Source organism: Vombatus ursinus, unplaced genomic scaffold (assembly GCF_900497805.2).
Source record: "Vombatus ursinus unplaced genomic scaffold, bare-nosed wombat genome assembly UNPS02014894.1, whole genome shotgun sequence".
In the NCBI taxonomy this organism is placed as follows: domain Eukaryota; kingdom Metazoa; phylum Chordata; class Mammalia; order Diprotodontia; family Vombatidae; genus Vombatus; species Vombatus ursinus.
In genome coordinates this window covers 1,586,626-1,599,412 of record NW_020954672.1, presented here as the reverse complement: position 1 = coordinate 1,599,412, position 12,787 = coordinate 1,586,626, and the positions used below count along the sequence as shown (strand labels likewise).

The following is a 12,787-nucleotide window of genomic DNA, read 5'->3' as shown; positions in this document are numbered from 1 at the left end:
CTCTCCTATAGCACAGCTGTATTCTATTGATCTAGAGTCCTTTTATCTTCTCTCCAGACTTTCCCTTCCCCTTTCCTAAAGCCTTTCCAGACTAATCCCACCTGATTTCCATCACACCTGTAGCCACCCCAACCCCTCAATACATAAATCTTTTGTCCATTTCCAGGCCCTATATATTCAAGTATCTATGCACAAATCTTCATACAGTTCTAGTAGGAAATTGTTTTTCTCTCTTTCCTGGAAGATGATTCTGTAACAGTTGTGAGGGGACTCAGCAAGTATACGCTCAGGCTCTGGCCCCCTGGTAAAGGGTATGAATGACCTGACCTTCCTGATGCGTCCCTTGGTCATCACAATTGTGGGAGATGGGAGGAGTAAGGAAGCACATCCAAAATGATGTACCTGAAGCCACCACAACAACTACTGGAGAGGGTGAGAAAGGAATTCCCTCTCTTTTTTCCTTTTTGCCCTCAATGGGAAATCCAAGCAAAGCTCTTGGAGTGCCAAGCCACACATTTGAAAAAACCAAAAGGCAGGAGAATGTGGCATCTCCTTTTATGCTACCATGTAGTTTGTCTTGGCTTAGTCACCAATTCTTGTTGCCACGTACCCATTACAGAAATCAAGAGATGAACCAGGAGCACATACGCCCTTTAACAAGGGTCTAAGGCCCATATGACACCAGAAGTAGCCCAAGCACATGCTCAGCCCCATTTCTTCCATTACATATAAAAGTACAGACTGATTTTTTTAAATACCTAATTCAGATAAATTTATGGTGTTTATAACCAACTTGGGTTAAATGGCCATGATGACAGCGTGTGCCTCTGTCCTCCAGCTTTGAGAATATGGTTTTTGGGGACAGCTCTGAGATCCTTACCTTCCCCTCAGTTCTCACCTCCAATCTATTTCCAATCAAGCAATCAAGACTAGGATTTTACTTTCTACTCATCTTTCCTGTCATATTTTATTCTCATATACCTTTCAACCTGAGGCTTCCTTTTCTTTTTTTCTAAATCTAAAAGTTTATTTTGTTATTTCTTGCAGGTTAGACTCAGTTACACCAGCAACAGAAGTCATCTAACCCTTTTCAGAAGGGTTAGAGGAAGAAATTTCCACAACTATAATGTCTAAAAAACAGATTTTCAAATTCATTTTAGTTGTTATTTCTTTACTCCAGGGGAACCCAGAAACAAAGACAATGATTGTTCTCTGTAGTGAAACCAAAGAATTGTGCTAAACTGACTCCTTCCCTCCCTCTCAGATAGTCCCTCCTCCCTGGGTTTTCATGCTCTTTCTTTTATTTCCTGCTACCTACCTGGCTGAGTAATTCTTAATTCCCTTTGATGGATCATCATCAATGCCCCACCCCACTTTATTTCATTGTGCTCCAAGATTCAGTCCTATTCTGAATCTCTGTCTCTCTCTCCTCAGCTTCCATGAGTTCAATTATCATCTCTCTCCAGATGATTACTAAATCTACTGATCTGGCCCTCATCTCTCTCCTCAACTCCAGTCCCACATCACCAATTGCTTGCTTTACATCTCTGTCCTCTATGTCTCATATACATCTCCGACTCAACACATCCAAATGAAATTATCTTTCTCCTAAAACTTAAACCTAACTTCCTTATTCTTTATTTCTATTGAACTCACCATCATCCTTTGAGGCATACAGGTTCACCATACTTCCGTGTCATCTTTGACTGTTGCTGCTACCTTACCCCCCATATCCGATCAGTTGCTAAGTCTTGACAATTCTATCTCCTCAACTTCTCCTGTATCAGTCTGGAGCTCTCCACTCACCCTGCCACCACACTAGTTTAGGAATTTATCACTTCCAGAATACACTATTTGCGGCAACCTCCTAATTGGCCACCTTCCTCCAGTACATATTTTCTATATATGCTAACTGCCAAAGAGCCATTCCTGAAACACAGCAGTTTTCCCGAGCTGCCTGCATGGTATCCCTAAAACACAAATCCAAACATGACAATCCCCTTTCTCCAGAAGCTGCCTCTTACACCTAGGATAAAAGACAAATCCTTCTGCTTGTTCAGTGTAATTACTCTGCTTTATATTTTTTTTTTTTTTTTGGTGAGGCAGTTGGGGTTAAGTGACTTGCCCAGAGTGACACAGCTAATGAGTATTATGTGTCTGAGGCCGAATTTGAACTCAGGTCCTCCTGACTCCAGGGCCAGTGCTCCATCCACTTCTCCACCTAGCTGCCCCTCCTTTATACATTTTACACTTCAATCCAGCTGACCTCTTCGCTGTTCTCTGAAAAGGATGTACTCTGTCCCCTCCCTCCGTGCTTTTGAATAGCTGTCTCACAGGTATTCCCACGTCACCTCTGCCTCATAGGATCCCTGGTCTCCTTCAAAGCTCAATGCAAATGCCACATCCTACAGAAGTCTGGTCTTGTCTCCTAGTTGTGTTCCTCCCAGAAGTTATTTTGTATACATTCTACATTTAGATTTCTATATTATACATTTCCTCCTCTACCCCCAATAGATAGTGAGCTCCTCAAGGACAAGAGCTGTCCTAGTTTTGTCCTTGTATCCATTTTTCAATAGATATAAGAGTAAAATAAAGATGGTCCCCTTTCCTTGCTGTTATTTGACTAGTTCTAGAAATACTAGTGAAGACAATAAGATAAGAAAAAGAAATTAAAGATAAAACATAGGCAAAGAGAAGATAAAGCAATCTCTAGTTGCTAATTATATAATGGTTTCTTAGAAAACCCCAGAGAATCGGCAAAGAAACTAATTTAGACAATAGCTTCAATAAAATAACAAACACAAAATGAGCCCATATAGTCAACAGCATTTCTATGTAATCATAACAAAATACAGGAGTGAAGAATAGGAAATCCCATTCCAAATAACTACAAAATGCATAAAATCTTTGTAGCCTAACACAGTGTCTGGCACATAGTAAGTTATTTTTTTGTTTGTTTTTTACAAACGTTTAGTGAATTCAGTGGTACTGATACGGTATTCTCAGTAATAATTCAACAAGCATGTATTAAGCACCTACTATGTGCAAAACACTGTCCTTTCACCCCAGTCCTCATCATACTTTCTCCTTCATCATTCCTTCCTTGAACAGGCAAAGGGCTCCCTACCTGGTGAAATAAAATATTTTCTTCTTCAGTTGGAATCTCTATAAGTTTCTCATTATAATTTCCTATCGGTTCAGGTGCTTTATTATAATCTTCTACCAACAAGGGCATCTCATTGTCATTTTCTCTAGACTGTTTTGCCTCATTGAAGTTTACTATAGACAGCTTTGCCCGGTCACAGTTTTCTATAGATTCTTTTGCCTCATCACAGCTTTCTATAGACAACTTGGCCTCGTCGAGGTTTTCTGTAGACAGCTTTGCTTCAACATTATTTTCTATGGATGGGTTTACCTTGTAATTTTCTACAGGCAGGCTTTCCTCGTCATCTTCTACATGCAGGGACGCCTCATTATAACTTTCCATAGACAAGTCTGCCTCATTGTAATCTTCTACAGACAGGTTTGCCTTGTTGTACTTTTTTGCAGATAGGAGTACCTCAGGATTTTCTTCAAACAGGGGTGCCTCATAATTTGCCACAGACAGGGGTGCCTCATTGTAGTTTTCCACAGACAGGGGTGTTTCATTGTAATGTTCTATATGCAAGTCTGTCTCTTTATTTTCTACAGAGGGAGGTGCCTCATTGTAATCTTCTACTTGCAGGTTTGCCTCATTGTGTTTGTCTACAGATAAGGGCACTTCACTGTAATTTTCCACAGACAGGGGTGCCTTGTTGTCATTTTCAACAGACTGGGTTGCTGGCTTCAGTGAACTCTCTGGAGAAAGGTAATGAGACTCCCACTCCAATTTCAGTTCAATGGACCCATTGGGTTTCCCCATAGGGTCATTGAGGTTGAAGTTACCTGAAACACACAGGTATGAATAGATATCAAAGTCTGGATGATTCAACATTATGGCCTTTCCTTCAGGTGTGAATTAATCTAAGTTTTATTGGTAATAAAATGAAGTTCCATCACATAATAATGATGGCTAATATTACTCAGGAATTACACCACACATTACTGAATTTATAGGGGAGTGAAAGTATTTCAGCATTCTAGGTGGGAAAAGAGGTAGGGAAATGTGGCTTGCCTCCTAGGAGCCCCCACTGAGGGACACCTTTGATTCAGGTAGCTGGTGATGTTGATAATTAACCAGACCACACAGAAGTATCCTAGTGTTACAGACTTGGAGCTGGGACCTTAGAGCTAATTCCTAAAGCCATTTTCAGGTGAAAAAATAAAAAGACTTAAAAAGGTAGTGATCTTCTCAAGGTCACACTGGTAAATTAGCAGAGATAGAATATGAATGTCTCCAAATCCAGGTAAGCCAAGTTGGTGCTGGCATCAATGCTTCCTGATCCTACCACCCCCATCTCCACCATCTTCCCAGAGCTACATTCAGGAAGACTGCTCCTTCTCATGCATGAGGGACAGGGAGTTAGGTAGGGTTAAGGGGTGGGGAGATGAGAGTAGAAAGAAGTGAGGTTAGTTCTATTTAGGAAAAGAAATAGCTAAAATTGAATTTAGGGGAAAGGATATGTGTAAGTATAATCATGGTTATTGTCTAGAGTTTTAAAAAATGAAGAAAGTAGAATGAGGGGATGATTTAATGCCACAGCTCATTAACATGTAATAAGAAACATTAAGCCTCAAAATGAAAAGCAGAAAGATTAAACTAGGAAAAATCCCAGGCAACACTATTATAAAGCTTTGGTCACTTTATATCCAAGACAGAGTGTAGCATTCAAATTGGTGACTCTACCAAGTTGGAGGGATTTTGTTTAATTTATATTTCTGGTAAGAAACAGAAAAGTCCTGGGTTCTCCTATAAGGGCACTGAATTCTTGTGTTCCATTACTCTTGATGAGACCTTATTGTCTATTTTGCAGCTATTATTTAGCTTGCATTGTTTCAAGCAAGCAATTCAAGACAGATAGCTTGGGGATTTTTAGAAGACCTCACAGACAGGAGTAAGGGGAATGGTCCAATAACATCGAGCCCTCACCTTGAATGGCTTTATCTTGTGCAAGAGGCAGCAAAGGTACCTGAACTTTGCCAAGGAACCAGCCTAGCTCCGATTCATTGTCATCAAACACATATACAGGCAGGACTGTCTGCCTGAGATACCCATCCAGTTCCAAGGTCATGTGCACTGGGAAGCTGGCCCGATCACCAAAGTGGGGATGGTTGCTGGCAGGAATAATGGGTGTGTCATGGTCAGAAAAGGTGAAGAATTGGTAGATGGCATATGGGCTGGGCTGTGCACCGAGATGTCGGCTCCGAAGGTTGCAGCACCTGACGATTTCCACCCACAACTGATTCCTATGCTTGAAAATCTCTGATCTGGACTGGAAAGAGGTAGTTCATTGGTTGTGGAAAAGCTAGCAGGCTTCTCGAATTGTGACTAGTAGACCAGAGTACTGCCCAACGGGGAGTGTGACCTCCTGAATTTTCACCTGATGATAGTGATGACAAGAAACCTAATGACCACTGCCTATTTATGTCTTTATTCTTTAAAAGTGGCATAGAAAAGCATCTGTAAGTACTCTACTCTCAAATTTAGTGCAAGCTCAATCAACAAGAGAATCCAAAATAAATGATTAAGGATCTCTCTCATCTAAATTCAAGAGAGCATACTGTGTGTACCCTTCTGGCTAGACCCAGAAGGAGAAATGAAAACCTTACCATAAAATATCTTTTAAAAAGTAAGTTTAAAGTACTTTTTACATATTTTTCATCCCTCCTCAGCGTTCCATGCACAAAATGCATTTTGTAAAAATGAAGACTAAAAAGTGGGACTTGTTCCTTTGAATGGGAGCCACAACTGGGAATAAGCTCAGAATACTTGATTAAGGCTAGGAGAATTGGATTATTAACTTGCTAGTGCTGTTCTGATAAGCTGTTGGGCAGTAGCTCCTTTGAAATATATTGGTGCATTCTCCTCACCTCCTCTGGCTGAGCCTTCCTGGCCCCAAGTACATTAGCAGACAGGTATGCTTGGGCCTTCAATCGCTTATTGTATGCCTGTAGGCAGTGTGCTATGGGGGATTTCAGCCTCATCCAGTAATCCAATGTCCCAAAGTCTTCTCCATTATTTCCTGGAGACCAGAAAGTGGGACATGCATGGAAGAAACAGAGGTAATAACATAGTTAAAAAACAAAGGAAGAGATTGTAAAAAACAGTTCAAGAGTAGCCAGGGAGCTTGGGAAAATCTACACTAATACTAGGAGCTGTGGGAAAGCCAGGGAGCCAATACTAACAGTTATGGGAAAATCAGGGGGGCACTTACCAATAAGCATGACAGTGCCATGGACCTTCTCCATTGTCTCTAGCACTTTGTCAAAACGAAGCCAGCCAACTGCAAGGATACTGTGGTCAAGAGCTGCAGTCTGGTGGAGGTTAATTCGGGATAAAGCCCCTTGTAAATAGTTCAGGAAAAGGTAATCTGTTTTCACCACATACTGGGAGGTGAAATCATAGAGAGGTTGTAGTCCCACAGCCAGTGGGGTGCAGTGGATTTCAAAATCATAGAAGGAATAGGTACAGAAGGAGGCAAGCTGGGTATCTCCAGCTTGGGACAGAGCTGCAGGTGACAAGTAGGCCTGGTGAATATGCAGTTCAAAAAGGTTTTCTCCCTGGTGCAGCTGAAGGCAGTCTACCATATTCTCCCCATGGACTGGCATTTCCAGATGCAGTGGAAACCTCAGGGTACCATAAGCCACATCTCTGAGCTGTGCTAAAGGGGAAAAAAAACTACCTCTTCATTCAAGAGCTGAGTAGTAAACTAATTGGTAGAAACAGAAAAGGGCTGAAAGTGGCCATTCAAGCAACAGGGGCAAAGCATTATGTCTGGGAGTCTTAACTTCAAATATGAAATCTGTTACTGACATGTCAAATAAAACCAATGACTTTTTGAGGGAGAATTGACCAAATAGATGATTGAAAAGTAAACATTGTATGTAATATATACATCAAGCTCAAAAAAAATTTATGAATAATTTCATTAACCAGATCAAACTGTTTTTGATAAGCGGGGAGGGATGAAGGTAGGGGGCAGAATAAGCACTTATTAGTGCCAGGCACTATACTAAGCACTCTACAAATATTGAACTTCACAACAACCCTTCTAGCTAAGTGTTATTATTCCTCATTTTACAGTTGAGGAAATTGAAGCAAATGGAAGTTAAGTGACTTACCCAGGATAATACAGCTAATATATATCTGGATGTGAACTTATCTTCCTAATTCACTCTAGCTTAGCACTCTATCCACTGTGTCACCTAGTGAGATCATGACAGTCATGGTTTCTGGTCAGAGGATCATTATAATAAATTCACTGTGACTATTTCCAACAAGTAGAATAGGCTTGGAATGTTGAATGAAGAAAGAACAAGGTATGACATATTCTTAAGAGTTCCTCTTTGGTGACTATATATCTTATGATCACATGTGACTATATGACATATATGACTACTACCATGTGCCTGTAACAGGTACATTTAATCACATTGCCCCACCACCACAGAGGGTCTGTTACAAGATGCCCTGTGGGGCCTGATGTCTTAACTTTCACACTGGATCAGTGACAAGGGGAGCAGCTAGAGGAGAGTCACACGATTTGTTTTCATTCTGTTGAGCATGGTATTAAGCACTCACTCTAGATGAATTAGAAAGGGAAAAATACAAAGACCTAAGCAATGCTGATATGACACGGGCAGCCACACACAGCCTTTCTACCTAATCTGGACCATTACCTTCCACTAGGCACCAATCAGAAGCTTCAGCCTATAGCTTGATGTAAAGTAGTGCCGATTCTAAGGGAGAAACCACCGAGACTGGAGGACAGAGCAAGAAGAAAGCAAAGTGACTCTTAATACCAGAAGCCATTTCCCCCTGACTGTACTTCATGTAGCTTAAAGAATGTTAAATTAGAAAGCTACCTTAGAACTCATCTAGTAGAAACCTCTCATTTCACAGTTGAGAAATTGAACCCCAGAGAGGGTAAGTCACTTCCCATAGCACACAATGAAACGTAATGACAGGATAAATAAGAGACACAAGCTTTTCTTCTACCGAGCTAATAGTATGAATAAGATGATGGGATAAAGGGTTTTTGATCCAAACCCCTCATTTTATAGATAAAGAAACAAAGGTATATTGGGAGGTTATTTTCCCAAAGATCTCAAAAGTAGTAAGCTTCAGAGGCACCATTTAAATCTAGGCCCTCTGAGTCCAGAGCATATTCTAAGAACAAAGAGAAGACACCTTTTAGGAAATCACAGAGGGAAGTAGGGTTAGTAAGGAAGCTACACTGAGTAAAACAGATGGCAGTTCCCTTAGCAATGGCTGGGATAAGGGGGAGGAAGCTTTAACTAAATCTGTGTTTCCAAAACTACCTTCCAGCTGTTGGATTCGATTGTTCTTGAGGTCCAGGAGTCGATTCAACTTCTCCCACTCCTCCTTGTGCTCTCTCTCACTATTATCAGCTTTTGCCTTCACAATTTCCAGTTCATCCTGAAACAAAAGGATTCTTCATCTTTTCTGTGTTTTTATCATTATGGTTTAGACTCTAAGGCAGGGGCTCTTAACCTTACCATGTCCTGCATTTCTATGACTTTCTAGTGAGGTTGATGGATCCCTTACCAGAATAATGTGTTTAAATGCATAAAATACGTAGGATTCTTTCTTTTTTCCCAGAGGCAATTGGGGTTAAGTGACTTGTCCAGGGTTACATAGCTAGTGAGTGTCTAAGGCCAAATTTGAACTCCGGTCTTCCTGACTCCAGGGCTGGTGTTCTATCCACTGCACCACCTAGCTGCCTCAAATACATAGGCTTTCAAAGGAAATAAAATATACTGAAATATAGTTATTGAAATATTGAGAAAAAAAGTTCATGGACTACAAGTTAAGAACTCTGCTTTAAGAAGTTCAGGGAAAACTGGGCTAGGGGATATTCTGCCAATAGCTTCTTCAAGAATGGAGTGGCTACTCATGGATTTATTTTTTAGGTAACCCTTCAAGGATGGCATTGCCCCAGGAAACAACTGATGTAGTAGTGTCATGCAGTGTCAGGTTCTTGGGAGCAGCAAAAATGGCTTCTAGAAATACAGCAGAGTTCCACATTCCCTGTATGCAGTAGCCGTTTCCTGACCTACTCTTATTGCCAGCATTTTATGAAAACACTGTTGTCTTTCAGCCTCTGCAATGGGAACAGGTATCAGCTTTGCTGACAGTGGCATAGTGCCTGGACATGACAACATAGAAAGATGTATCAGTTCCTATGTAACTTTGCTTCCCTTCTCTTAAATGGTGACGCATCACCGAGTACCACATCCACTTCCTGCTCCCTTCCTTTGTGCACCTGATAACGTTTGTTGATCTGGTGCTGCACAAGTAGCATGTCTCTTGTCTTCTCTAATTCTAGTGCAGTTTCTGCATGTGCCACCTTCATCTCATTATAAGCCCAAGACAGGTTCTTTTCGTCTTCTTGGATTTCTTGTAGACAGTTCAGTTCATGGGTCTTCAAAGAGAAAAGAATTGGTTAAAAAGCATTTTAAGTATGATAAATGTAATAATAAATGTCTTATAAAGAAGTGGTTACTGGTAAAATGTCATCAACAGATTTTGCCTCAAAATATTTTTTGTATGAGGCAACACAAACTACAATTAAGTGCTGTGGGTGCAATCCTAGCTCTGCCCTGAGGTTGAGCAACCTCTCCACTCTTTGTATTCCTTATCTAGAAAATGAAGGGGCCTGGAATAGATCACTCTAAGGTCCTTTCCAATTCTAAATCTATGATCCTGTACCACCATGATGCTACTCTTTTCTTTTTTTTCTTGAATTTTAAATAGTAGGGGGTACACTAAAGTTGTAAGGAGCAGGATAGGATTAAGGTGAAAAAAGATAGTTTAGAACTAATAAAATCTGGCTTCCCAAGAATTTGTGCATTGTGATATGTTCTCCATCTTCACTTTTCTCAAACTCCCTACTGCTTTTTGTATTCTGTTTGACTTTGGATACAGATTATTTGGTTGTTCACTTATTCTCTTACTATTTGATTTGTTTTTTAAAAAAAGGGTATTGACCCAGCATTAAAGACCAGAGCCTTCTCTTGTTGTCTTCACAATTTCCAGTTCATCCTGAAACAAAATGATTCTTTATCTTTTTTATATTTTTATCATTTGCTTTAGACTCCATGGCAGAGACTCTTAACCCTTTTTGTGTCATGTATCTCTATGACTTTCTAGTGAGGTTGATGGATCCCTTACAAGAATAATGTGTTTAAATGCATAAAATACATTCTTTTTTTTTTTTCTGGAGGCAATCAGGATTAATCGACTTGTCTAGGATTCAGACCACTCCTAAGAAACAATTACCTGTGTTTCAAAAACAAAAAATAAAAACCCAAACCAACCCTTGTATAATCTTGGTGTGAAGGTTGCAAAAAGTCTGGATCTGATTGGCTGCTAGTAGTGGTCATGGTGGTAGTTTTCTGTTGGAGAAGTTCTACTTCCTTTTTATGTTTCATTAGCATCTGGGTGACTTCCTGCTTCAGATCTGCATTTTCAGCTGGATAAAGAAACAAGTGAGTCTGTAAAGGCATTTAAAACATTTTCTTGATTAAGATTTTTGAGCTAGTAAAAGGAAAAAAATATCTCTTGCTGCCCAAAGTTACCTTGGTAAATTTGGTCCTAGGAACACAAAGCCATTGGATTTACCTTCTTTATTCCCCTTGCTCACCCGATTCTCTTTCTTTCTTGCTCTCTAGCCTATTTACTCATCAGTAACTAAAATTAGGTGCTACCACTTTAGGATTCTTAACAGATCTCTCTGTATTTTTCCCCCTTCTCTTATTTCCTTGATGTTTCACTGATTTTCCTTTCTTTTCTTGGGTGGAGACACAAGGAAGATCCTGATGCACATATGAATCTAATATGGCTAAGCCATGGATTGCAAGCTCCCGGAGGGAAGTCTGAGTTATTGTTCTGTGACATTTTTTGAAAGTTTGAGCCACTGGAGTCACCTGTTAAATTCACTTGCTTCTACCACCTGTATCCCATAACTAAGAGTTATATGAGGTCTGTCAGAAAAAAAAAAAATCTTCCAGCAAGTAAGGACTTGTTAACCATATAAACCCCAAATTTCAGGGGTCTCATGACTAAAAATGCAGCTCCTTATTATAAGAGACTTTTGAATACTCCTAGACTGCATAATAAGTAAGGCAAAGAAGAAGATGATTAATTTGCAATCCTCCCAGGAAGCTAAGTATGGAAGACAAAAACAACTCAACAAAAAACTTTAATTCTAAGGGCTGCTAGGTGGCGCAGTGGATAGAGCACTGGCCCTGGATTCAGGAGGGCCTGAGTTCAAATTCGGCCTCAGACACATAACACTTACTAGCTGTGTGACCCTGGGCAAGTCACTTAACCCCATTGCCTAGCCAAAAACAAAACAAAACAAAAAACTTTAATTCTACTGAAGACGAAAATATTACAAAGGTGGGAAAATACAAATGTTTGTCTGTATCACTCTTCTTTGATTGTAAATGTGAGCTAATTTCTGGTGTCCCTATACTAACTATCCATGACAAACTACAAAATCAACTCAACAAACATTTATTGAAACTTTTTTTTTTAAGGTAATTGGGCTTAAGTGACTTGCCCAGGGTCACACAGCTAGTAAGTGTCAAGTGTTTGGTCTGAGGCCACATTTGAACTCAGGTACTCCTAGTGTTCTACTGCGCCACCTAGCTGTCCCTCAACAAACATTTATTAAACACCTAGTCTGTACACAGCATTGTATTAGGAGCTAGCTGGTAGAGATACAAAGCTTTGGTGAGACATGATCCCTGAACTCATGTAGATCACAAGACTAGTAAGAGTTTAGGCATAAGTACAAATAACCAAAATAGAGATTGATGCTGCCCCAAAGCCCTAGTTTCCTTATCTGCAAAATGAGGGTGTTAGATTAAGATTACATGGGGTTATACACACACAGACACAGACACACACACACACACACAACACATTTAAAAAGATGCAAACAGAGTGCTCTAAGAGAAGAAATGTGGAAATTAAAAAGGGAATGATTACGGTCTATTACCTCTACAAATCCTGAAATGGCAGTCCATTAAGATAGGGCTTTATAACAATATAACTGATTAGTTTCATCTTGTACCATTTTGTCCTGCACTTACGTGTATAGACATAAAAAAATACAGCAACCTGTCATATTGACTTGAGTTTTTGTAAGGGAGATAAAAGAGAAAATAAAACATCTTTCTTCTAAAAAAAGAATAAGCAAACAAAACAAACCCAAGTCTGGAAGACACTACCATCAATGAGCAACAGCAGTTTGATGTAATAACATCCCACTCATAATAATCCGTGTGTGTGTGTGTGTGTGTGTGTGTGTGTGTATTTAAGGTTTGCAAAATACTTTCTATTATTGCTGTTGAGTTGTTTGAGTTGTTTTTCAGTCACGTCTGACTCCTCATGACCCCATTTGGGGTTTTCTTGGCAAAGTTATGAGAGTTGTTTGCCAAGTAAGTACTTTCTGATACAGTATCTCATTTGATCTCACAACAGCCTGACGTTATCTTCATTTTACAGAAGTAGGAAAGTAAAGCTGAAAGAAAGAAGGGGAATGACTTGCCTAGGTTCCCACAGCTAAATTCATATGTGCATTAGGCTCTTCCTTGTGTCTTCACCCCAAAAAGTAGA

The 12,787-nt window shown here is 39.9% G+C and overlaps 1 protein-coding gene across 1 annotated transcript in view; it reads right to left on the bottom strand.

The window, feature by feature from the left end:
- Nucleotides 1–12,787, bottom strand: part of RPGRIP1 (RPGR interacting protein 1) — a 67,410-nt gene that overhangs the window by 13,008 nt on the left and 41,615 nt on the right. The window contains exons 12-19 of the mRNA XM_027843014.1: nucleotides 10,476–10,634; nucleotides 9,426–9,559; nucleotides 8,458–8,578; nucleotides 8,005–8,011; nucleotides 6,354–6,823; nucleotides 6,010–6,161; nucleotides 5,069–5,411; nucleotides 3,128–3,924 (exon numbers count right to left, since the gene is read on the bottom strand). Of these exons, the coding sequence (XP_027698815.1) occupies nucleotides 3,128–3,924; nucleotides 5,069–5,411; nucleotides 6,010–6,161; nucleotides 6,354–6,823; nucleotides 8,005–8,011; nucleotides 8,458–8,578; nucleotides 9,426–9,559; nucleotides 10,476–10,634 (2,183 nt within the window). The remainder of the gene's footprint in view (nucleotides 1–3,127; nucleotides 3,925–5,068; nucleotides 5,412–6,009; nucleotides 6,162–6,353; nucleotides 6,824–8,004; nucleotides 8,012–8,457; nucleotides 8,579–9,425; nucleotides 9,560–10,475; nucleotides 10,635–12,787) is intronic.